We start from the raw sequence: 27,585 nt of genomic DNA, 5'->3' as shown, positions 1-27,585 counted from the left end.
CCTCCGAGGTCATGTGGCCAGTGTGAATGCATGAAGCACTGTTACCTTCCCGCCAAAGCGGTACCTATTGATCAACTCACATTTGCATGTTTTCGAACTGCTAGGTTGGCAGAAGCTGGGGCTAACAGTGGGAGCTCACTCCGCTCCCTGGATTTGAACCGCCAACCTTCAGTCAGCAAGTTCAGCAGCTCAGCGGTTTAACCTACTGCACCACCAGAGACTCCATATCATAACAAAATCCATAAGTTTGGCCACAAAATCTACCCTAGACTTACACAAAGTCAACTTATATCTGAGTACACACAGTAATATAAAAATTGGACCAGTAAGAAAGGGTATTTCATTTGCTGCATGGCTCTTCCACCCGTGCCTTTTGTCCATCCATCTCTGCCACTTTCTATTAGGCAAAAGAAAATTATCTGCTCCTAGGGTCAACTCTTAAAGAGATTGGGTCCATTCCAATACAGAAAACAGCAATAGTAACCATCTTCCACACAGGTCTATGTTGTTCATGAGCAACATGAACTACCCCCTCCACTGCTTATGCGTCATGCCAGACATATTTAAAGTGGCATTGTTTGCTTCTATAAAGCTTCAGAACTCAAATACCACTCTCATGGAAGAATTAGAACTGATAAATTTGTTTGTTTTCACCATCTGAAAATTCTGCTGACACAGGATCAAAGGGTTTGGGGGGTAATAAATACTAATGCACATGAATTAGGTGCGCAAACAAGAAAATACAATTTAAAAAGCAAACTCAGCAGCTGCCCTTTTGAAATAAAAAGAGACCTCAATGCTGGGACCGAATACAGCCACAGATATGGCATTAGCACAGCAACAGCAGTAACAGATAAGCCACTGCACAATACATAAAAGCCAAAGTGACTTTGCTGAGGTTCAGATGTCAAACGGCATGATTTTATCAGAACCCAGTTACCCCGAGCCTTTGAAGAACCACAGCCGAACTGTGAGGCTGTTCTAAGGGAAGGCAGCCTCCCCGCAGTTCACTTCCTTTGGGTGATAAAAGGAGCAGCATGACAAGCTGGATCTACAGGTAACTCAATTCCAGAATCATGAGGTTATTTGTTGATTTTGGAACTTAACTTTTGTGTTTGCACCTGGGAGCACGAATTTCATCCAACTGGAGCAAGGAGCTTGAATTCCCGTTTCAAAATATCTTTATGCACCAACAGCAGCAACTAGCTACTAATGGTAACTTTTTATGAACATAAAAGAAAATCACACACACCAGATCCATGCAGAAAAAAACTGAGGACCAGAATTATTATAAGAACATATGTAATAGAGTAAGAATTCAAAGGAACACATCCTCAACAGATGACAGAAGTGGTCAGATGAGTCAAGGGCACTAATAAAGAGGACTGAGTGGAAAAGGTCCTTCTGGTAAGCTCTTCATCTCAAGGACCATGAGCTGTACTTTGGAAGATCAAAGTTGTCTGACACATGTTAGATACTAGGCATAGGCAATCCATGGTTCTAAACGATTTTAAAGTTCTTATAAAACTAGAGGGAGCTGGTGCTTTGCTTCAATAGTATTGCTAAAGTTCTGGTGGTGAAAATTTCAGAACTCTAACAAAACTTTCAAAATTTCATTATTATTTCATTATTGGTGATTTTTATGACAGAACCAAATAGTAACTGCTATGTATAACAAAATTTTTGAAAGTTTTGTTAGAGTTCTGAAATTTCCACCACCAGAACTTTAGCAACACTATAGAAGCAAAGCATCAGTGTCCTCTAGTTTTGTAAGTACTTTAGAACCATGGATTGCCCATGCTTATTAGATACACACAGGCTGCCTTAGAATCCAGTCAATTGCTCAGCCAATCAATCAGATGTCAGTTAGAGACATCACAACAGAAATTCCAACTAGATCAAGAGTTGTGGTGTCTTGTAGTTGACTCTAGTCACAGTAAATCCATCCCTAGACAGAACCAAATAAAATGTCTGCAAACAAGGGATATTTTGCATCCAGAATTTCTTCTTTGATAACAAAATACATGTGTGTGAATAAGCAAGGGAGGGAGAGAAAGTGACTCATGACCTCACATAATATGGCCAGCTTTTGTCCTCTTTATAGAGCAGATAGTAGTAAGCAGGTGCTGACTGCTGGGGCACACCTATATGCCAACTCAGGCTGTATTCATTGTGATGAATCACTGATAGAACTTTTTCTTTGTCCCCAAGAGGCTCAAAAGACCAAGCAGACCAAACTAAAAAAAGTACTGAAAGGAATCAGTGCATGTGTGGATTTTTAAAACCAGGATGAGATTAACAAGATGAGAGGAAGACATATACACACTCACATGTATACTTTGATTAGCTATTCTGAAATCCATTTGTAAAAATGATGACTGGGATATTTCCTGCTTATAAAGAGTTCACTGAAAAGATATAATAATGATCTGATGATCCTGTGTCATCTCCTGAGAACCTTGTTCTCCACAATCCTGTGATGAACCAATCACTTGATCTCTGTGTGAACTACCAAGTATTCTTTAAATGTAGAATATTGACAGAGACTTTAAAAGAGCAGAGCTAAGACAGGGTGCAAGGACTACATCATTCAGCCATAGGAACTTTATCAAAAGACTACCATTCATGGAACACAATACATATGGAATAGGCTTTAGAGTATCCCACAGACCCAGCACTAGACAAGTTGACTCCATCATACTCCATCGGCATGAATCCGGAGTACATTCTGAAGTTCTCCCCCAAAACAGGCCTCCATCATAGTTTCCAAGGAGAACAGGCTCTGCCATGCCCTGGGGGAGATGCAAGCCCAACCTTGTTGAGCAGTCTAATTTCTTTGCTGGCTGGAAGCACAGCCTGTTCTTTCATCCTGCATAGCACAGGTTAAGTTATCCAGGTTTGAGTTGTTATAAGTCCCTTTAAATGGAGCAGAACTCACTCGCTTTCAGCCAGAGATTGTGGAAGCGCATATGCAGTACCATGCAAGTAAGCCCCAAACACAGCTTTTAACAGTTATGTTTTTTATTACAGTTTCCAGAACTGGACATGCCAGCCAAGGGACTTTGAGAACTGTAATTTAAAAGGGTAACTCTCCCTGCCCTTGATCCAAAGTCACCACAATCCTTCTTGAACATGCATTCCATGTAGTCAGGCTTGAAATTAGCCATTTTTTCTATCTTGGCAGAATTTAAATATAATCTCTCACACTTTTTCAACTTCAGCAGAAGAGATTATAATTCTACAAAACTGTAAGATGTATGTAACAAAAGAACCCATATTCATGGCTTCACTTATCCAGGCCTGGGCAAAAATGATTCAATTATATGCTTACATTAGAACAGTGGTTCCCAACCTTTTTTTTTTTTAATCAGGAACAACTTGACCAGGGACCACTCTCTAATATTAGTACCAAATGTGTTACGAATCAGTTTTTGGTCAACTTTAGAGTTGATTTGGTTATTTGGGGTGCTGACTCAGAAAATTGCATTGGATAGACCACATCAGCTCTAGTTTCTGATACAGAATGTATGCCATCCAGTAGTCACCATCTGCTCACCCACAGAAAACCATATTTAATTATCTTTAATAATCTAGAGCTGACGTGGTCTACTAGAAGTTACCATACAGTCATACTAGAAAACCTAGCAAATTCCTAGAGAGATAGGAGAATGAGACCTTCCAAATGTTGCCTTTCAGAAACTTGATGGCAATTCAAACTGAGGCACCTTGATATTTCCACCAAATTTCAGTTATGAATTATTTTGTAAAAGAGTAAGTTCACCATAGATTTGTGCCTTTCTAGAAAACAGAAAACAATTTCTTCTGTGTGGCAGAGAAATAAACAGAAAATTTATTATTGTTATTTGGCTGAGTTTTTCAGTGAGCTAAGATCTAATGAATCCTATGTCCTACACAGACTCCATACTGTCCTACGTTTTCAACTGAATAGATGCACTAGTTCAGAATTGAAAGTGTTTGCTTTTTTAATAAAAAGGTACTTTATTTATACGGAAGGTGCTATGTATTTCCATAAAGCTCTGGCCGCATACACAAGCCCTGCTATTAATATGCTCTATAGTCGAATCCTTTAACTACAGGAGCCCGTCACTTCTGCGTTTAATCCAGTTGCAGTGTATCTGAGCATTAAGCAGCTTTTACCCATACCGAGTGCCAAGTGAGATTAACAAACATCACTGGGAGGAGCAGAGGGGCGGCGAAGCAGCTTTTCTAGCCTACAAATTGCTGAAAGATTTACCTCTCAGCTGCCAGCCACAGACTGCGTGCAGGCATACACACACACAGAGTTTACGTTGCACTGGCAGCCACAAGTACTAATGCAGCAAGACACACAAGCATTTAAGCACTGTGACAATTAACTGCACTAAGGCACCCCTGGAGATTCACAAGGATGATTCTTATAACAGGAATAGTGAAGGGGAAAGCTACATCTCATTGTTAGTAGTTCCTAGATGACCAGAAAAACAAACTAATTCTATTTTATTATAGCTGAAAAATATTTTTAGATCCACTTGATCATTTTCACTCATTGCTTTTTTAACTGTGCTTCCCAGCACTACTATCAATCCAGAAAATAGAGTTCAAAGAACACCTAAAGGTGCATCTACACTGTAGAATCAATGCAGTTTAACACCATTTTAGCTGCCATGGCCATACTATACTTTTAACATCCCTGTCCAACTTCTCTACCAGGGCTTCAAATTTGGCAAAGTGAGAATACAAGCAGACACAACAATGCTATATGTTTTGCATCTTTCTAGGGCCCTTCCACGCAGCCATATAACCCAGAATATCAAGGCAGAAAATTCCACAACATCTGCTTTGAACTGGATTATCTGAGTCCACACTGCCATATATTACAGTTCAAAGCAGTTCAAAGCAGATAATGTGGAATGTTATCAACTGCGAACCAAAAGGTATTCACACATTGTATACCTGTGTAGAGGCAGTTGACACATATGGACACAGACGGAGTACACTGCTATACTTTTTCACATGAGAAATTGGACACATTAACACTATGCTGATTTGTATAACTAGACTTTTATATGAAAAACTAGACAGTTATTCATATAAAATGGAACATACATTGGTGTGTTGCAACTTGATAAAAATATTAAGAGTTAGGGACTCTTGTGTAAACATTAAAAGGTAAAGGTTTCCCCTTGATATTAAGTCAAGTCATGTCCGACTCTCTATTTCTAAGCCGAAGAGCTGGCATTGTCCATAGACACCTCCAAGGTAATGTGGCTGGCATGACTGTACAGAGCACCATTACCTTCCCGCTGAAGCAGTACCTACTAATCCACTCAAATTTGCATGTTTTCAAACTGCTAGGTTGGCAGAAGCCGGGGCTAACAGCGGGAGCTCACCCCGCTCCCTGGATTCAAATCGCTGACCTTTTTGTCAGCAAGTTCAGCAGCTCAGCAGTTTAACCCACTGCACCAGTGATGGGTCCGTGTAAACATTAGAAAAAATAGTATTTTTAAAAAATCAATTATTCGTAAGAATATTGCTGCGACTGCATGCAACAATATTTTCTACCATGCTCCATGAAACATAAATCATTATAAGTGTTTTAAAATGTATTGATTTTTTATTAGTTTATCAAATCACTTAAAAAACTTATTATAAAATCCTGAAAATTGCATTAAAATGCCAGTGGAAAAAAACAAACCTATCTGGGTCTCTATGAAGGCTGGGCTGGAATGCAGCTGCAAGCCTCATCCTGCCACTTTCTGGGCAAAAAGCTACTCTTAGGTAAAGGCTTTATTGAGAATATTAGCTGAAGTCTGCCCTTTGTGTTCAAGGTCTCATAGATTTACTTTTTATTCATATACACAAACCCTGTGCTCTCTTTGTTAATGTCCCATCCCCTCCCCAGTATGGCATAATGTACAAATACTCTGCACATGAAGACAATCACGACATCCTTGAATGTGTATTTATGAATATGTGCATTCATATACACACACATACATGGATTTAAAGACTGTTCCAAAATCAATAATATGCCAGCCTCAATGGTGCTATGACTCTTGCCTGTCTTGGTTTTCCTAAGACTGCTTGTTCTCGATTTCTTTCTAAATCAAAGAGAAGGATAAGGAGTGACGGTGACATAAGACAACACCCTGCCTTCCCAGACTATGTCACACAATCTTTTCCAAGGTCTCATAGACTTACTCTTCCTTTGATGGTGAGCTCCAAGTGTTTGCTTATGTGTGCAATCTCTGTATGAGCTGTACTAGTAAATATTGCTTTTAGCTTGTGGTGTTTGCACCTTGTCTGCTCAGTTTTTAGATTGTGTGGAAGTTATTCAGAAAACATTAGTACTTCACTATATACTTGGTTTACCTTAATCTTAACTGGGAGACAAAATGAATGACTAGGGACCTATTTCTAAATTTCTTTCACCCTGGCAGTGATTCTCAATCTCTCTCTCTCTCTGATTTCATAACAGCTTTCCCTCCTGCTTTTAACTTTGTGATGTGATCAAGAACACTATTTCACAGACATCTTGATCAATTTCTTCCCAATTTTATGCCAGATACACAGATAAAACTGGATCCTAAAACCAAATGCTTCTGCTGGTAAGAGCGAGGTGTGGAGGAACTTGTTTTCCAACAATCCCACCTCCCCCTTGTAATGGCTCTCTATTCTGGGGACTTGGACACCTTTTGTGATGTGTTGCAGGAGGTAAATATCACCACTAACTTCTGCAGGCAGGATCCTCAACTGAATCATTGGTTTTTGCTATTTACAAAAAGAGGTCCTCTCCAGTGGCACAATAGGTTAAACCCTTGTGCTAGCTGAACTCTGGCCGAAAGGTCAGCAGTTCAATCCAGAGAGCGGGGTGAGCTCCCATCTCTTAGCTCCAGCTTCCCATATGGGGATATGAGAGAAGACTTGCAGACGGCCAGTTCTCTCACACCAGAAGCGACTTGCAGTTTCTTAAGTTCAATTCATTTATATCTGCCTTTTGTCTAATTCTGGGAATCAAGGATGCTTACTACATGGTTAAAGAAGATACAGCTGAAAACAAAAACACAATTAATTTCATGACATTCCAATTTAGTTAAACAGATTTCCTACTGAAGCAACCACAAAGCACATCAAGAAAACGGAAGTATATATTCATGAAACTGTAGTCAATCAACACACAGCCAGGAACATGTGTGCATTTCCTTGGCATTTCCTATGTGGAATAGCTTTTAATTAATGATGACAGAAACCTTGGAACTGCATTTTATGATCAGATTTTATCTTCCTGGGAATTTTATATGGTTTTACTCCTTTTAATGACAATTTTATATTTAATGGGAACGTATGGGATTATTTTAATTGTTTAAATTTTATATTGCATGTTTAACTGTTGTTGCAAACTGCTTTGGATCCTCGGAGAAAGGCAATATAGAAATTTGCTAATAAATTTTAAAAAATCAACATTGGTGAAAATCTTGCCACAAAAAAACAAAGACAGTTTTGAATGTAAATAGTGTATGTAACTAGTGTTTAAAAGGTTGCAGTAAACAATGTATGTGGGAAATTGGGACTAGACACACATACCTATTACTTACTGCAACATTGTAAACACTAATGTATTAAGTTTAAAACAGGGGTGGGAGCTTTTTGTAAGATTTTAGAAACATCACTGCAGCATTTGCAATGCCAAGGAAAGGTACATATGTTCCTGGTTGGGAGTAGATTTACTACAATTTCAAACTAACTGTCCAGATATTAAATGATATGACTTCCTGTGAAGAAGGGCTGAGTATACGTTGAGAACAGTTATACAGTGAAGCAACTGGAAGGTAGAACAGAATAATCACTTTATTCTTATACCCTGCCACCATCTCCCTGAAGGGAATCTGGGCAGCTTACATATGGCACAAAATGCCCACAGACACAAATACGAAACAGTGCATCCAAGCAAAAACACAATTAAAATAAAAGCATAATTAGATATAACGGTCCAAATAAAAGTACAATTCAATAAAACGTAAGAGTATAAAACAGCAACGTTAAAATTCAATCAAGTAATAGTCAACAAAACCAATTACCAATGATACAATGGACATGACCAGGCTATAAAAGGGCTGGGTATGGGATAGTGCAAGCAGCGTATCATAGGGCCGGATATTGGATGAAGTGCAGAGAACAAAATATCATTAGGGAACCTAGGGGCTGGGCATTTATAACTAGGGACTAAGCGTTCTCAAACGCAAGCTGAAACATCCAGGTTTTCAAATCCCTGTGAAAGGAGGGCAATGCAGGGGCTTGCCTAATCTCCCTTAGAGAGGGAGTTCCAAAGTCAGGAGACCACCACCGAGAAGGCCCTCTCCCTCATTCCCACCCACCGTGCTTGTGAGGGTGGTGGGAGCGAGAGGAGGGCCTCCCCAGTGGATTTAATGCACAAAAAACATGAGGTTCATACAGACACTCAGGAAAAAACAGACTTGAGACTTGTGATTTTAATGGTTATTTTGGGGTTTGGGGAGGGGGTCAAAATCACCAATCAAAGCTAGGTGCTAAATGATAGTATAGTGCATGTAGCAAATGAGTACATGATCTGCATATCTCAAATATGCCATCATATGTTCTCACGTTCTACAGTTCAAATCTACAGTCACTATAGTTCAATGGTATGAATTTAACATAGATATGAACAAATCTCTGCACATTAGCAACCAATCAGTACTTATATTAGTAACATAATTAATGAATTGAGGCAAAGAATCACAGGGCTGAGGCAAGACTGGCAATAAACTCCCCCAATCCTGATTTGAATCAGTTACTTCTATAGCTGTTTACCCTTTGGGAAATCCAATTAGCAATCTCCCCAACCTGCTAGTTTGCCAGCTAATGCCTTCTCCACAGGGGATTCTCGGAATGGTAAAAGGAGAGTAAAGATTTAACAGATTTCTTCGTACCCACTCCAAACTGTGTGCTTCAAATCAATTGTAAAATGCTCGCCAGTTCAGATGTAAAACTATGGTGTGACCAAAGCAGAAACTAATGTACTGAAGCAAAGCACATGCAGGCAGGAGGAGGCAGAGAGCAAGCTTCACTTGCTCCTGCCAAGATGCCATCATGCATCTAAACCTGCTAAACAGCAGAAGAAACCCACTGAAGAGGTTAGGTGAGATCTTAAATCTGCGGGTTGATTTCTCATAACTTCATCATGCAAAAATAAGACGTTAGACACTTCTATTTAGATGAAACAGAGGCATTCAATTTAGTCTTGTTTCTTCTGTCTTTAGGTATGTCTTCTCCAAACAGCTGCATGCAAAACACGAACAGCACTCTCTATGAATTAATAATATATTTGCCCGTGTTAACAAGCTTTGGTTCAGCTTTACAATTGGAGTAAGCTTGCAAGATTTACCTAACCTAACCCAAGTCAACATAATGTGTTGTTTAGACAGGACCTTATTGACAAAGCTGCAAAAGCAAACCCTTACAGGGCAAAGCTGGCCTCCCTCTCTCCGCCCTCACTCTTCCCCCACCAAATGGGTGTCACGTAACCACTTGGCAGCCCATGTGGCCCTGAGGTTGATTCAGCCAAGATAAACCCTGTGCTTTCTAAGTTATTGGATTTTGAAACCTACGCTTAGAAAAATGCTACTCTAGTCTTCCTGAATTCAAGTTTCTCAAATGGTCTGCAACTCTTTTGAGGGAAGAGATGGAAAGGTCACATCTTATGAGAAAAGCAGAGCACAAAAGCAGAAGCACCACTTCTTTTTAATCTTGTGACCAGTCAATTCTAAGGAAGTTCAAGAATTCTTTCTGTCAGCAGACTTTCTGGTGAAGTTACACTCACCCACCCTTTCAACTGTATTAGATACCAAATGCGATGTCTTATTGTGTAAAAGGCTTCAAAAGCTACTAAGAAAAAAGAACACCCATTATTGTTTGAGATGATGGCTTTCATGAACTGGAGCTCAATGCCGTGGCCCATGCAAGTCAACTTTAGAGCACCTAGACTTGTTCTGCACTTGTGTGTGGCATTTCAAGTACCACATCAGAGAAGAGAACAAGTTGAGGATCTCTCATTCACTTTATACAATCGCAATTATTTAAGTACACACCTCATGAAGTGTTTGAGTCATCATTCACTGGATATTAAGCAATTACAATGCGAAGGGGAGGGCTCAGAAATCACAGCTTTGGAAAGGGCCACTAGGGCCATCTAGTCCAACCTCTTCCCATGCAAGAATACACAATCAAAGCACTTCTGAAAGGTGGCCGTCCGTTCTCTATTTTAAAATCTCAAGAGAAAGAGACTTTCACGCACTTCACATCAACATATTCCACTGCTGAACAGATCTTACTGTCAGGAGTTTTTTTCCTTAAAAATGGGCTGGGGTACTATAAACCCCAGAATGCCCCAGTTACCAGAGCCACTAGATGAGGGACTCTGAGGTAATGGTCTAAAATAATTTATCTGGAATACAGTGAAGTATGTGGAGTATGCGCCCTGGTGACCCAGTGGGTTAAACCATTGAGCTGCTGAACTTACTGATGGAAAGGTCACAAGTTGAAATCTGGGGAGGGAGGTGAGCTCCCGTTTCTGCCAACCTAGCAGTTATAAAGCATGCAAATGTGAGTAGATCAATAGGTACCGCTCCGGCGCGAAGGTAATGGTGATCCAGGCAGTCATGCTGGTCACATGACCTTGGAGGTGTCTACAGACAATACCGGGTCTTTGGCTTAGAAATGGAGATGAGCACCAACCACCAGAGTCAGACACAACTGGACTTAATGTCAGGGGAAACCCTTTATCTTTCCCTTATGTGAACACACATTTCATATAATGGGAAGGCAAGAAAACTATGTTACCCAGTGGCACCTGTATTTGAAATATTTGCAAGAATGACTGCTCAATGAGTGGGAGAACTATCAAAATTATAGATGATTAAAGATATAATAGGTTTTGCTGGATCACACCAAAACTCATCTTGCCTGGTGTTCTGTTTTCCTACATCAGACATTCAGATGCCTTGGAGAAACCCATAAACAAAAGCCTCCCCTTGGATGTTGTTTCCCAGCAACAGGTATGCAGAGGCATGAGGCCTCCAATCCTGTCTAGCATTCCCCTATTAATATGTAGTTTTGGGCAGAATATAAAATTATCCCCAAGAGAAAATATGCTTTTTACCTCCATGCTGTCTATTGTTTCTAGTACCACCCCAAGGTACTCTGAACAATTTTCCAGTGCCAAGATGGCTAGGTTTAATTGTTCATGCGTCTGGCCCGCCAAGAGATCAAGAAAGATTTTAGGAATAGGTTTGCCTTTATACCTGAAGGCAATCTAAGCTTGTTTATACAGTTGAGCTCCCATTACATATTTTGCATGGGTGTCTGTTCGACACATTTTAATCTAATCAAGAGGCCCAACAAATTAGCACAGCATCCTCATCCACAGCAGATTAATATACAGCCAGTGACTATTACAGGCAATTCTCTTTGCCACAATCACACTGGTTTGAAGAGATGCCATCTCCACATTGGCCAGATAAGGAAATGGGTAAAGTTTGAAATTCAGTCGTCAAGTATTATATCCTAACAGTATGATAAACAATGCACTAAATACAAGAAGTAGCAAATAAAGATGTTTAACCAGTAGTATGGAGAGCTTCTCTATACTGCTCCTAGGTCTTCATACTGAGTGCTCCGGGGCAGATTTATACCAGGCTGACCTATTTGGAGTATAGTCAAGAATAAGATAAAACTAGAATGATCTAAAGACTTTTTCTACAGCATTTTGAGTTGAAGAAGAGAGCTTCCAGTCCTTCCTAGATGCAGTTCACTTTAACAAAACAGAAGAGCAGTAGGAAGTGGGAATAACAGAAAAGCACAACAAATGTAATAACATATTTGGACCCATGTATGCATTTTTGCAAAACTTTAGTCAAAATAGTCCAAGTGTGACTAATAACACTTACATCTCTAGCTAAAGTCCATAAAGTTTTTGTCTTACCTAAAGATTCCCAGCTTATTTACTCTGCTGCTTTATTGGCTATTGCTATTTTTGTTTTAAATCAAATCCATATCCAAGTATAAAAATATTACGCACTAGTTAAACATATCAAGTAAGTTTGTGTCAAGATCATGATCCACAATAATAGATTATGCCAATTTGTGTGTGCAGCTCTTTGCTATATATTACAAAGTTGGATAGGAGAAGTTGGTGAACAGCAGACACTTTCAGAAAAGGCTCGGGACATGCACTGTGGAGAAATTTTGTATCTTAACATATTCCAGCATACCATACATTTGTAAGATGGGCCTCTTCCTCCAAGACTTATTTGCCTGCATCAGATGAGAATAGTAACTAAACCTGATGAGTCAGAATGTTAGTCATCCATAATATCACTTGGGCAATCATAAAATGCTGATTAAGGAACAATAAAGTGACCATCTCAGCTTAAGATTTCTAAACAGTAGTTCTAAAAATGTTGACACTATTTCCTTCCCAAAGAGAAGTTTCCAGTTCCTATGAATTCAAGCATAAAAGTATCTAATCTCTCTATACTGTTGATTGAGGCGAAGATTGACCCTCAAGCAATAAATGGCCTCAATGCATTTCTTGTGGGCAGTGTCCAGTCCAAATTCCTCTAAATACAAAAAAAGGTGTCTCAGGAGTATCAAGTCACTCTTTCAATAGACTCCGGTGGCTCAATCTACAATGTTTAATATACATGTATTTCAGAATCAGCAAGATCAGAATCCTGTATGATCTTGGAAGCTAAGTATGGTCAGCCCTGGCTAATACAAGGATGAGATGGGGTCTATAATGCCCCAATGAATATCGGGCATTGTAGTACCCATTTTGCCGTTTTCACCGGCAAAACCACCTTTAATACTCCCTATCTAAGAAAACTCTATGAAATTCAATGTCGACACAGTGACAGCTCTTGACATTTCGAGTTTCATTTTAGTACATTTTTGGCAGTCTTTGTGGCCCCAAGAAGAAGGTAATTACCCGCACCCCCTGCAGCTACCCTCTGCTGTCATACTGGCAAATAATGCATTCTTCCCAAAGCTTGAAACACGAGAGCCACTAAACTGCATTTTTCCCCCATCCAACTGGTTTTGTTGCCTATGAATAAAAGTGCACCGTTAAGTAAGCCATTACACAGATGCCTACACTTTGTTAAATAGGGACAGAGAACCAGCGTGGTCTAACGGTTTGAGTGTTGAAATGGGGTTACAGAAGACCAGGGTTTGAATTCAGCTCAACTTGACAACCTTGGGCACGTAACACTCTTTCGGTCTTAGAGGAATGGTAATGAAAAACCTCCTCTGAATAAATCTTGATGGGAAAATCAAATGAAAATCCATAAGTCAGAGTCAACTTGAAGGCACACAAGGAAAGCAGAAGCAACTGAACTGCCAATAATTTTGTTGATAGTATCTAATGTAATCCTCCCTTCCCTCCCTCTCAACGCCCAGAGGTAATGGCATTAATTCCTTAGGATTTTATCATTTTTTTAGTTATAAGAAATCTAGCTTTCCTCTTCTCGCAAGGTACTACATGAAGCATTTTTAAAATCATGGTTTTCAAGAAGGTTATATGTACAACCAAGTGTACAATTCTAGGCATCTGAAAGACTCATTCTGTAACTTTATCCAGCTTCTCTTTATTTACTTTCGCTGTCCCAAATGTTATCCTCTAATATTTTTGGCACTACCTCATCCTTCAGTTTCCCCACAAATACTTTTCTGTAGGAAAACTCTGGCCCTCCAAAGGTTTTTTACAATCTGCCATGCTCGATAGAGCCCATAGAAAGCATAAACTAGTAAAGGGTTTTTCCCCTGACATTAATTTCAGTTGTGTCCAACTCCAGGAGTTGGTGCTCATCTCCATTTCTAAGCCAAAGAGCCAGCATTATCCATCGATACCTCCAAGGTCATATGGCTGAAATGACTGCATGGTGCATCATTACCTTCCCGTTGGAGCAGTACCTATAGATCTACTCATATTTGCATGTTTTTGAACTGCTAGGTTGGCAAAAGTTGGGCCTAATCCAGGAGCTCCCCCTGCTCCCCGGATTCGAACCAGCAACCTTTCAGTCAGCAAGTTCAGCAGCTCAGCAGTTTAACCCACTGCACCCCCTGGGGGCTCCAAAACCATAGAAAGCATAGGGCAACATATTTCAAGACCCAAAGGTTCCCTGCCTCTGCCTTAGCTTTATCATTTAACCCTTGGCCCGTTGCTATTTGTGTCTCTAAATTGTTTTCTAAGGACAACCTATCACGAGCTTTTCTTGGCAGGATTTGTTCAGAGGGGGTTGCAGTTAGTTTTACCTGTTGTTTTAAAATTGTATTATTTTGATTTTATTATTTTGATTTTGATTTTGTGCTACCAAGTGTTGATGGGGGTTGTTGTTATAATTTTATGTGGCTTGTTTTATACTTTTGTATTGTTTTTACCTGTTGTATGTTATATGTGAACCCTGGGGTGCCTTGTAAGCTGCCCCAAGTCCCTTCAGAGAGATGGTGGTGGGATATAAATAAAGTTTATTTATTTGCCACTACCTCCCTCTGAAGATGAGAGAGTGTGACTTGCTCAACCTGGGTTTCCACAGATGATCAGGGATTCAAACTCTAGTCCTATGTGCAAGCTAATATACCACATTGGTCCTCATCCTGATCAAAACAAAATTCGAGTACTTATGCTTTTATCTTCTTAACTTTATCACTTCTTATTCTTGCCTCTCTCTACTCTTTTACTGTTTTCACAGACACTTAACATTTTGCTCCTGTAAATCTGTCGTGCTCTATATACAGGGATAGTTATATTTTATTCAGTATTTTATTAATAATAAAAGGCTTACAGCCTGAATATATATGTGATTCAGAGGACTCAGACAGGGCAAGTAATGACAAACAATAAGGCTTAACATCTTATTAGCTGGATGAGAAAAAACCTAATGGGATAATGCAGCTTGTGATCAGTGCAGTAAAAGATCTGGTAAACTTTTATCTGCTGCCATTTTCTCTCTTGAATATAATTCACCTTCTTTAACTGTAACTCAAACTTGCCCTGCCAATGAAAGCTGAATCAGTGCCACTTGCATGTGAAAAGTACATTCATTCACATGCTTAGTGTAGCTGCTGAATCAAAGAGGGATTTTTTTTTTTTGCCAATTTCTCAGAAATTTGAGTCAAGCTTCAGAGCTTCTACCATTACTAACTATTCCTGGAAAAAGAGAGAACTGTGCTGATCTTAGCTGTGAACATCTTCACTAAGGGGATACACACTGAACACTTACAGACACAGATATAACTTCTTTGAATGTCTCTGTACAGCTATTTCTTCTGCTCCACAGATCACGTCCTATATTTTGTCCTATATTCCACTGACTGTACACACATACCAAGTGTTTCTATTAGTGTTATTACTGTGGATCTGAACCTGCATATTACAGCACTGTGCCCAGGTCTGTTGGTATATTTGACGTTTTTATCCCATCCCATTCATTAGTTATAAGCAGTACGCAATTAGCACCAAGGTCTAATTGTTCAATTGTTGCATGAAGATGCTCAGGCTCTGCTAGTTCTTGACCCATATACCAACAAATACAGTCAGCCCTCCACATTTGCTGGGCTTATGGGTTTGGGACCGCAACAGAAGTTTAAAAAAAAAAACCAATTACGTAAAATTTATTATTTTTTACCTGTAAGAATATATCTCTAGGAATATCTAGCTCTTCCAGAACAACCACATGGTCAACATCTCCCAAAGGTTTGTTTGTTTGTTTATTATTTACGGAATGTATATGTCGCCCTTCTCACACCAGAGCTGCTCAGAGCTGCTTACAAGATATATATAAATACAATATATTATTAGCATTATTAGCATTATCTTGTAATATTATTAGTAATATTACATGTAACATAAAATATATAATTATAATATCATATTATTAGTATTATATTGTATTACATTATAATATTATAAATATTATATATGTATATACAATATATTATATTACATTATAATATATTATTAGCATAGCACAGGAGACAAGGTGGAACTGTCCCCTGGCTGCCCTCTCTTCGCTCTGGACCATAGAATCATGCTGGAAACCCCAAAATTGCTTCGAGAAGTATTCTCTCCAGGAATCTCTTGCTTCTCAAGGTCAGTTCTATGATGGAAGTTGGCCACAGTCATCCTAGGCTGGATGACATTGCCCTATATCCCAGGACCTGGTCCCAGATTATCTGCTTTGAACTGGATTATATGAGTCTACACTACCAGATAATCCGGGATAAGAAGATAACCTGGGATCAGAAAATAATCAGGAATTGTATCCTGGAATATAGGCAGTGTAGATTCAGTCTCCAGAGTATCTAGAGATTCCTAGAGAGAACATATTGCTCAAACCGCAAAACTGAAACCTGCCAACATGGACAGCCGACTGTATTGATGGAACTGGCTATGCAGATCCCTACATAAGAATTAAACACCAAACCTGGTAACTTGCTTCTGATTTAACAAATACAATATGGATATGTATAAAGCAAAGAAAAGGGTCATTTTATTATGATCCTGAATTAAGTTTTTGCATTTTGTAGAAACACAATACCTATAGCTACCTCTTGGGGGGAAATAGTGTTGCATGCCCTCACTTTGCCCAGAGAACATCAACACTATTGGGCTTCTACTCATCCATTTTAGGGCAAATCATTCAAAGTTTCACTCTCCTAGGCTTGCTTTATTCCCAAGTCCATATGACATGCCAATATGCCATGAACACCAAACACCAAGAGGTTTTTGGTTTCGCTCAGGAGAATTTACCTACTGTTTTTCACAGTAATGCAAGAGATGGTGATAGGGAAGCCCCAGGTGGCCATCTATCAAGGGGAGTTTTGTTTGTGCTTTTCATGCATGGCAGAGAGTTGGACTAGATGGCCCACGTGGTCTCTTCCAACTCTACTATTCTATGATTCCATGAGTCTTAAGTTTTATCATGCACATCATGATTGCCGTCAGTGTTTCCTAATCTTTCCTAATCAAGGTCCCCTTATCCCAATTCATTTTTTTTTTAGCCCAAATACACTAACCTTCCTCCTCCGCAAGACAAACAAAGATTAGGACAACTGCAAACATACTTTGTGTTCTTCATCAATTCCCATTCCCAATGATTTTGCAATGGTACTCAGCCCCCCCCCCCCCCCCCGCCACGCCTCCTCCGTGTTTGGCAGTAGTTGCCACTCACAAAAGTAACTTTCCACTAGCTCATCTTCCACCTCATGTAACAACTTGTCAAAAGTACCACAGTCGTGTGTCATACTGTTTCCACATGCGTACTCTTTCCCAACCCGGTTTGACATACAAGGCAAGAACAGCCAACCAGGGAATTCTCTCTGTTCATCCACCAGACCTTTTGCTTACTAGCTAGGCTGCCATTGCAGTCACCGTTATGCTTTGTAGACTCAAAAACTCTGAACATCTAACTTGAAAATGCAGTTAGTGTTTAAGACATGTCATAGCAGCACAATCCTTACTTGATGGGTTCAGACAGCTGTATAGACTCCACTGTACTCTTGACCCCACAGGGCTTGGCATGACCAATGCAAACACCCAGCTCCTACTCCACACAGTTATATAAGTAATACAGGTTGAGTATGCCTTATCCAAAATGCCTGAGACCAGAAGTGTTCTGTATTTCGGGTTTCTTTTTTATTATTTTGGAATACTTCCACATACATAATGCAATATCTGGAAGATGGGAATCTAGTCTAAATATAAATCAATTTGGGATTCATAAATTCCTTATACACACAGACTGAAGGTAATTTTATAGTAAGTATTTTTATGCATTTTGGTTAAGACAAAATATTGTGTACATTAAACCGTCAAATGACAAAGATACCACTAGTTCAGCCACCCCTGTGGACAATTTTGGACTGTTTCAGTTTTCAGAATCCAAGATAAACGAAACTCAACTGTACAAGAAAATAGGTTTCTCAACAGCCTTCTTTTACAACAAGCTGGTGTCGATAATAATGAATGCAACACTGACCTAGAACAGCACAGTGTTAATATTCTGAAACAGATTTATAACACTTTGCAGTTTTTACATACACCCCCAAGCATAGTTTGTTCCTAAAGGCATTAGATTATAAAACAGTAGAAACAAAAACAAAACAGCACGTTGTTCCACCAACTATGAAAGGGGAAAGGTTTCAGAGCCAAGTAGCCCAAGGCACTGAAGAATGCCAGAAGCTGGCAACCAAAGACACAGCTTTTCCCCCTTGGGTTCAAATGCAATGGATGTACTAAAGCAGAGAAAACAGAAAGGAGTGGACAACATATTTCTGCAAACTCCACTGTTTGAGTGAGCCTACTCTAGTCGAACAACTAGAACTAGGCTTGCGTCTCTCTAGTCTAGACTTCAATGATTCTATCACAACTGCATGTCCCACTCAGCCTCATGCATGGCTCATGTATTACTGGTGATGGACACTGGTCTGAAACAAAGGTTTGCAGTGGTTCTCAACCTATAGGTCCCCAGATGTTTTGGCCTTCAACTCCCAGAAATCCTAACAGCTGGTAAACTGGCTGGGATTTTTAGGAGTTGTAGGCCAAAACACCTGGGGACCCACAGGTTAAGAACCACTGGGTGGCAAGCCCCTTCCCTAGCATGCTCCAACAATGTGTCCTGACACTGCAAGCAAATGTTGCGCCAGGACTATCAGTCACAACATCTATAACTTTAGGCCTGCATGCATATTGATCAATCCTCTGCTTTTGTTTTTTTTTTTTGGGGGGGGGGGGGGTTGGGGGGGTTAGTGCAATAATACTATAATGCTTTGTCAGTCTCACAATCTTGTGGATCCTTTTCTCATATTTAACTACTCTACTTGAGGTTTGTTTTCTGCCTCAAAAAACCCATGCGGGTAACTTGATTGTCACTTTGGGTATACTGCAAATCTGTATGATCGTGTCCTAGTTTGACTTTTTCATAGGTGTCTGGTTGGAAATTGAGCAAACAATATGCTGGACTAGATAGGCTTTGAGTATGAATGAAGAAGGATTTTTTAATGTTCCTACAGGGGACCCAGGAGCCCCCAGTGGCACAGTGGGTTAAACCGCTGAGCTGCTGAACTTTCTGACTGAAAGGCTGGTGGTTCAAATCCAGGGAGTGGGGTGAGCTCCCGCTGTTAGCCCCAGCTTCTGCCAACCTAGCAGTTCGAAAACATGCAAATGTGAGTAGATTAATAGATACTGCTCTGGCAGGAAGGTAATGGTGCTCCATGCAGTCATACTGGCCACATGACCTTGGAGGTGTCTACGGACAATGCTGGCTCTGTGGCTTAGAAATAGAGTTGATCACCACCCCCTCCAGTGTCAAATACGACTAGACTTAATGTCAAGGGGAAACCTTTAGCTTTTATGGGGGACCCAAGTGATGTGGCTTGCAATTCACTTAATTGTTTGAAGTACCCCTACAAGTTCAGAAGATGTTAATTTTAAACAATCATATCAATTTTATTCTGGATTTGTTCCCCCTGAATGTGGAAGACACATCCAATATTGGCAGACAATCCCATAATGACAAAACTGGATGTGAACCTGATACCAAATTTCAGTCTTACAGCATTTCAGTCATTTTGGGAGCCATGAGGACTAGAAACTCCGGAAGTGAAGAGTTCAGAGTATCCGGATTCCAAGAAGTACACACATGATATAACCACACATAGCCCTTGGCCATTTGAAATCAAAATTAGCTGTAGATAGATGAGAGAAAGTAATACGTTTCTTAACATCATGAATCATGAAGAACACCTGAAGAGTGTTTCAGGCCCATTCCTATTTTCAGTGTTTCCAGAACAGGCAGTTATATCACATCAGCCAAATGAGGGCACACCTGAGCTCTGTCTGAACCTGTCCAAATCATATGGTACAGACTGAAAATAAAGTTACATATTCAGGTTAACAATGCTGATTTGATTGAGGGAGACAGAAAAGAAAACTGGGCAAAGAGTAGAAAGAACAAGCCTGAGGGACTTACGACTGCAGGACAGGACAAACCGGTTTGTTCATTAATAATGCTCCACCACTTTTCAAAACAATAAGGTCAGCCAGAAACTTATATTTTGGAAATTCTATGACTGTCTTAACATTGTATGAACACCGAAGAGGAAAGCCAAGCTGGCATATGTTGCATTCAAGTTACTTTTCTGTTGCAACCAAGATTTGATTCTCCATGGCAAGGTGTCATCTCCGTACAACAACAGAAACACTAAAACAACATATTTAAGGTTATAGTCCATCCTTTTTGTGAAATACTTAAGGCAGGCTTACAAAAACTGAACACTTCTACTTCAACATTAATAGGCTAAGATTAATATGAGAGAAGAAACTCTGATGGAATAAAACAGTCTTCAACAGATGATGGAAAGTTGAGAAAAGGGTCAAAAGTAGACACTAAAGCAGGCATGGGCAAACTTCAGCCCTCCAGGTGTTTTGGGCTTCAACTCCCAGAATTCCTAACAGCCTCAAGCCCTTTCCTTTCCCCCCTTAAGTGGCTGAAGGGGAAAAGGAAAGGGCCTAAGGCTGGGAGTTGAAGTCCAAAACAGCTGGAGGATCAAAAGTTTGCCCAAGCCTGCACTAAAGTAATCTGGGCATGCCAATTGGGAAAAAATACCCTTTTCTATTATAGAAATTTCAGTTTAGATCTTACTGGCCCATATACCTGAGTTAAATATATAGTAATATATGACATCTTACAAACTACTATGTAGTGGCCATATATACTCAATTACAACTCGAGTTATAAGGTCTCACAACCTCTGAGGATGCCTGCCATAGATGCAGGCAGGAGAGAATGCTTCTAGAACATGGCCATACAGTCTGAAAAACCTACAACATCCCAATAAGCCGAGTTTTCAGTCCTTTTTTGAGGCTGAAATAGCCCCCTTCGGCTTCTAGTCGAATCAAGGTTACTTATTATTTTGCTGTGTTATTATAATTATTTTATTACATTTTATTTTACTCTATTATTATTACATTTATTATTTTACTATATTTATCATATTGATTCTTTTTAATTGTTATTATTACATTTATTATTTTACTTTATTATGGATGTTTTTAAGAACTTTAAGATCGTCTGGGGAGGCCCTGCTCTCCGTCCTGCCTTTATCACAAGTACATCTGGCGGGAACAAGAGACATGGCCTTCTTAGGGGTGGCCCCTCGGCTATGGAACGCTCTCCCTAGGGAGATCAGATTGGTTCCCTCCCTCTTAATATTTCAAAGGCAAGTTAAAACATGGTTGTTTGAGCAAGCGTTCACAAATGCAGAGTAATTAATATAGGAAATCGAATGACTTGATGATGGAACTGGACAATGCTTGATAATAAGGAGACGCTAATTATGTTATTGTTATTGCTTTTGCCGTGTTTTATATTGTTTGAATGTTTTAATCTGTATTATGATATTATGTGTACTGATTTGTTGGAAACCGCTTTGAGTCGCTGACCGGCTGAGAAAGGCAGTATACAAATACAGTAAATAAATAAATATTACATTTATTATTTTACTTTATTATGGTTGTTGTTGTGACATTTATTATTTTACTCTATTGTTACATTTATTATTTTACTCTATTAATATTGGAAGGATACATACGACCATTTACATTGAAGAAAGTTACAATAATAGTTTAATCAGAGTTGGACAGTCTTAGCTTAAATTACGCTTTTATGTAAATATTCAAAACATATGATACCTCAATTAATGCAGTTGTATTGGTATCTATTTTTATTTTGAAATATATCAGTAGTTGCTGTATTTTCAACCCTTGGCTTATACTTGAGTTAATATGTTTCCCTGTTTTTGTCATAAAATTAGGTGCCTCAGCTTATATTTGGGTCAGCTTATAGTCAAGTATATACGGTAATGTAAAGTATTTAAAAGCCCTACTAAATATGCTCCAAAATAACTGGAGTGGGGTGCCAACACTTGCTCCCTGGGTCAGCTTCAAGAAAGAGAAAATGTTCCTATGTCTCGACATCCACTTCAGGAGGACAAGCACATAGGTCTTCTGTGAAAAGCCTGAAGCCAGGCAGATGCCTTGATAAGACTCAATGAGCACATCAACAGCACTCCTGACTGATGACAGGATTTCAGGAATGTCTTACAGATAGTGACCAGTCCCTGATTATAAAGAAAGCTGCTGATAAAGGCTGTTTTCCAAATTATCCTGAAATCTAGAGATTTCCTCAGACTCACTCACTCAAGGCCATCAAGTCAGGAATGTGCATCCCAAGGGGGTTTGTTTAGTCATTGGTTAACTAGCTTCTGTTGCAATCTGCAACAAGAGAACAATACCTTATTGCTCCAGAGAGAAAATGAGTTCATGAACACAAAAGAGAAAAAGAAGCAGTTCATTCCAGCTTATTTTTTTCTATGTAAGAGCTATGCCACTAAACAGAAGAACTAAGCAAGAAAAGTTTCCAAGTAACAAGTGTTAAAAGACTGGATGGGAGTGACGACTGTTCTCCCTTCCACATCCAAATGAAACCACGTAAGAGAGACGGTTCGTAAAACCATCCCTTTTACAAACGAAAGCTCAGAACAAAAGCAAATGTGAAAAAGTAAATTTGGGTTGCTGGGAGTTTTCTGGGCTGTATGCCATTCTCTCCTGACGTTTCACCACAGGCATCCTCAGAGGTTGAGGGGTCTTTTGGAAACTAGGCAGGTGGGGTTTATATCTTTGTGGAATGTCCATGATGGAAGAAAGAACTCTAGTCTGTTGGAGGTAAGAGTGAATGTTGCAAATGGCCACTTTTATTAGAATTGAATGGCCTTGCAGCTTCAAAGCCTGGCTGCTTCCTGCTTTGTTGGGAGGTGTTAGCTGTCCCCAATTTATTCTTGTCTGGAATTCCCCTGCTTTTTGAGTGTGGCTCTTTATTTACTGTCCTGATTTTGGAGTTTTTTGAAATACTGTTAGCCAGATTTTGTTCATTTTCATCATTTACTCCTTTCTGTTGAAATTGTCCACATGCTTGTGGATTTTAGTGGCTTCTCTGTGTAGTCTGAGTAAAGTAAATTTGGACTGGCAAGAAAGCAACGCAGGCCCAATCTATGCTGCCATCTAAAACGCAGATTCAAACTGTATTATATGGTCAGTGTGGGCTCATATAATGAAGTTTAACTGCATGGAATTGTTGGCAATGCAGAAGGGGCCATAGGCAGATGTGAAAGGAGCCAAGGAGAGGAGGCCTTAAATGTCAAGCCTTCCCCCTCTTGCACAAACCCTTTTGCTCAAATTCCACACTTCCGAACTCAAGGAGGAGACAGAAGGCTCTTATTAAAGCTTCTGGGACATCAAAACAATCTCTGGGGTAGACTTTTTCTTGACTTTCTCCCATTCTACAGCTAGGATAACCCCTCCTGCCAGCATTTTTCAAATAAATAAGCCTGAAAGCAGTGGGATTTCAAAGTTTCCCACCCCTCCTGGCTCTCTGTAGGCTTTAGATCAGTGTTACTCAACCCGAGAGTCGCGACCCCTGGGGTGGTCACAAGGGTGTGTCAGGAGTCGCCAAAGACCATCAGAAAACACAGTATTTCCTTTGGTCATGGGGATTCTGTGTGCCAAGTTTGGTTCAATTCCATCATTGGTGGGGTTCACAATGCTCTTTGATTGTAGGTGAACTATAAATCCAAGCAACTACAACACCCAAATGACAAAATCAATACACCCCCCACCCAATTCCACCCATATTGAAATTTAGACGTATTGGGTATATGTGCCAAATTTGGTCCAGTAAATGAAAATACATCCTGCATCTCAGATATTTACATCACGATTCATAACAGTAGCAAAATTACAGTTATGAAGTAGCAACAAAAATAATGGTTGAGGGTCACCACAACATGAGGAACTGTATTAAGGGGTTGTGGCATTAGGAAGGTTGAGAACCACTGCTTTAGATCAACAACACATTGCAAGGCAAGACTGTTGGGCTTGGTCAAAGGTCGCCAGGCAAAGGGTGTTTACCACCGAAAGCCCTACCTGTACAAACAACTGAAAGGTGTGCGAGGAGGAGAGGAGGCTTGGCAGGGAAGCAAGAGAAGGGAAGGCAGCGGGAATCTCTGAGTTGTTGTAGGTATTTTGAGCTGAATGGCCATGTTCCAGAAGCATTATCTCCTGACTTTTCGCCTGCATCTATGGCAGGTATCCTCAGAGGTTGTGAGGTCTGTTGGAAGCTGGGCAAGTGGGGTTTATATATCTGTGAAATGTCCAGGGTGGGCGAAAAAACTCTTGTCTCTTTAAGAGAGGTGTGAATGTTGCAATTGACCACCTTGATTAGCATTGAATGGCCTTGCAAGCTTCAAAGCCTGGCTGGTGGCTGCCTGGAGAAATCCTTTGTTGGGAGGCATTAGCTGGCCCTGATTTATTCTTGCCTGAATGTCAGTGGGAGTGGCTGTCAACTTATCAGATTTCTGTATTAATTTGGCTTTGCTATATTTGCAGCTGTATTGGAGGAAAATATTTTGTTGTTGTTTTGTTTTTCTCAAACCTATTGACATTACCTATTGGGAACTGCTGATGAAAAAGTTCAACACAAATGTGCACTTACTGTGTGGTTGTAAGTTTTCCGGCTGTACAGCCATGTTCTAGAAGCATTCTCCCCTGATGTTTCGCCCACATCTATGGCAGGCATCCTCAGAGGTTGTGAGCTCTGTTGGAAACTAGGAAGATGGGGTTTTATATATCTTTGGAGTGTCCAGGGTGGGGGAAAGAACTCTTGTCTGCTTGAGGGAAGCGTGAATGTTGCAACTGGCCACCTTGATTAGCACTGAATGGCCTTTCAGCTTCAAAGCCTGGCTAGTTGATGCCTGGGGAAATTATTTGTTGGGAAAATGGGGTTTTATAGATCTGTGGAGTGTCCAGGGTGGGAAAAAGAACTGTTGTCTGCTCAAGGCAAGTGTGAATGTTGAAATTGGCCACCTTGATTAGCACTGAATGACCTTTCAGCTTCAAAGCCTGGCTGGTTGCTGCCTGGGGAATTATTTGTTCGGAAAATTGGGTTTTATAGATCTGTGGAGTGTCCAGGGTGGGAGAAAAAAAATTCTTGTCTGCTTGAGGCAAGTGTGAATGTTGCAATTGGCCACCTTGCTTAGTACTGGATGACCTTGCAGCTTCAAAACCTGGCTGGTTGCTGTTTGGGGGGAATTATTTGTTGGGAAAATGGGGTTTTATAGATCTGTGGAGTGTCCAGGGTGGGAGAAGGAACTCTTATCTGTTGGAGGTAAGTAGGAATGTTTCTTTCTCCCACCTGGACACTCCACAGGTATATAAATCCCCATCTTCCTAGTTTCCAACAGACCTCACAAGTGGGTTGTAGGTTTTTCGGGCTATATGGCCACGTGCCAGAAGCATTCTCTCCTGACGTTTCGCCTGCATCTATGGCAAGCATCTTCAGAGGTTGTGAGGTCTCACAACCTCTGAGGATGTCTGCCACAGGAGAGAATGCTTCTGGCACGTGGCCATACAGCCCGGAAAACACACAACAACCCAGAGTCACTCCATTCCAGACTTGAAAGGTTTGCAACGTGGGGTTTCCACGGCAAGGCTGTCTCCTGAGTGACGCGAGGGCATTGCAACAGAGGCAGCCTTGGGGTCAGCGGTTGGTTGGTTGGTTGGTTACTCATGGCGCAGCTATGAGCGGGAGGAAGTGCGGGCTCGAGAAGGCACGTTCCCGGGCCCCTTGCGTTGGAATTTGGGGACGTCAGGAGTCGGAAAGGGAGGGAGGGAGAGAGAGAGAAGGGGGAGGAAGGACACGAAGGCAAGGAAGGCTCGTTTGGGGCGAAAAGGGCGCTCCTCGGCGGCCAGGTCCAGCGGGGAAGAGTTCCCGACTCAAGTCGGGAAGGAGAGCCGAGGGAATCGAGGGAGGGAGGGAGGGAGGGAAGAAAGGAAGGAGAGCGAGCCCGGGGGGAGAGGAATGCGCCGGGCTTCCCGCGAGAGAGAGAGGGAGGAAGGCAGGGAGGCAGGAGCAGACCCTTCCAAGCCCTTCCCTCGCCCTCCCGCGGGGCCTGGCAGGACGGGGGAAGTGCTTGAGTGGGGACACGGGACTTCTCAATGTTATGGAATAGGAGAACGCGACCTCTTCTTCGCGACAGGCCTTAAAAGGCTGGACGAAGGGAGAAAGACAGGCGCACAGATTTGGGAGACTCTGCCCAAGTCCGCCCAAGAGAGTTCTTCCCAAAGTTCTGGCCAAGGAGGGCGAAGGCAGGATCCCCCTCCTCGCTGCCTTGGAAGGCCGCCCTCCAAAGGGATCCCAGGGCTCCCCGATCCCACCCCAGTTGCCCCTGCCTCGGGGACCCTCCAACTCACCGATTCCCCCGTGGTGGCTGAGACCAGGAGCAGCGCCAGGAGGAGCGAGGCGGCGAAGCGCAAGGGCTGCATGGCGATGGCGGAGGGAGAGAGAGAGAGAGAGAGAGAGAGAGAGAGAGAGAGAGAGACGGCGCGCGAGGAAAAGCAAACAGCCTGGGCAGCGCGGGCACGACGGTCCTGCCTTCGCCGCCGCGCAGCCTTCTTATAATGGAGGAGGAGGAGGAGGAAGAGGCGGAGGGGGAGGAGGCCCCGCGCGTGGCCTTCCCGCCGCCGCCCTCGAGGGGGCGCAGGCCGGCCCTTCGGAGGGCTCTTGCCTCCAAACACGGGCCTCGCGGGCCTGGGCAAACTTCGGCCCTCCAGGTGTTCTGGACTCCCAACTCCCGGCAATAGTATGATAGCTGGGTCAGAAGCGATGCCGCATCGCGCCTTCGGGAACGCAGTTTACGGAAGAGAGACTTAGCTAATGTAAACCAGGAGGGAGACAGATAATATAGAAGGAATGTAAGAGTTCTTTAATGGTGACACCCAAACCCATACCCTAAGCCTAAGCCTCACCCCTTACCCTAATCAAACCCAAACCCTTACGCTAACCCAAACCCTAAACCTTACCCAAACCCTTACCCTAACCCTTATGCTAACCCAAACCCTAAACCTTATCCAAACCCTTACCCTAACCCTAACCCTTACGCCTACGCTAACTCAAACCCTAACCCTAACCCTTATGCTAACCCAAACCCTAAACCTTATCCAAACCTTATCCAAACCCTTACCCTAACCCTAACCCTTACGCCTACTCAAACCCTAACCCTAACCCTTATGCTAACCCAAACCCTAAACCTTATCCAAACCCTTACCCTAACCCTTACCCCTACGCTAACTCAAACCCTAACCCAAACCCTAAACCTTACCCTAACCCTTACCTAAACCCTTACCCTAATCCAAACCCTAAACCTTATCCAAATCCTTACCCACCCCAAACCCTAAACCCAGGCATGTAGCTGGGGGCGGGGGGGTTGGGGGGCTTGAGGGGCTTCAGCCCCCCCCCCCCCAAATTCTTATGGTGGTTTGCGAAAAGGCCTTACTGGTGCATTATTTAAACTGTTATGTTTATTCATATCATGATCTGATCACCATACTCAATATATCCCATATGCATGGGGGTATTGGGGTAATGATACAAAAGGTTTGCTTTCACTCAGACTCAG

The 27,585-nt window shown here is 41.4% G+C and overlaps 1 protein-coding gene across 1 annotated transcript in view; it reads right to left on the bottom strand.

Moving 5' to 3' along the window:
- Nucleotides 1-26,680, bottom strand: part of SDC4 (syndecan 4) — a 35,843-nt gene extending 9,163 nt beyond the window's left edge. Inside the window, exons 1-2 of the mRNA XM_067468165.1 lie at nucleotides 26,509-26,680; nucleotides 26,381-26,478 (exon numbers count right to left, since the gene is read on the bottom strand). Of these exons, the coding sequence (XP_067324266.1) occupies nucleotides 26,381-26,452 (72 nt within the window). The 5' untranslated portion in view covers nucleotides 26,453-26,478; nucleotides 26,509-26,680. The remainder of the gene's footprint in view (nucleotides 1-26,380; nucleotides 26,479-26,508) is intronic.
- Nucleotides 26,681-27,585: the final 905 nt, after the last annotated feature.

This window comes from Anolis sagrei, chromosome 4 (assembly GCF_037176765.1).
Source record: "Anolis sagrei isolate rAnoSag1 chromosome 4, rAnoSag1.mat, whole genome shotgun sequence".
NCBI classification, from domain to species: Eukaryota; Metazoa; Chordata; class Lepidosauria; order Squamata; family Dactyloidae; genus Anolis; species Anolis sagrei.
Note: the sequence above shows the minus strand (reverse complement) of the source record. Positions and strands in the feature narration are given on the sequence as shown.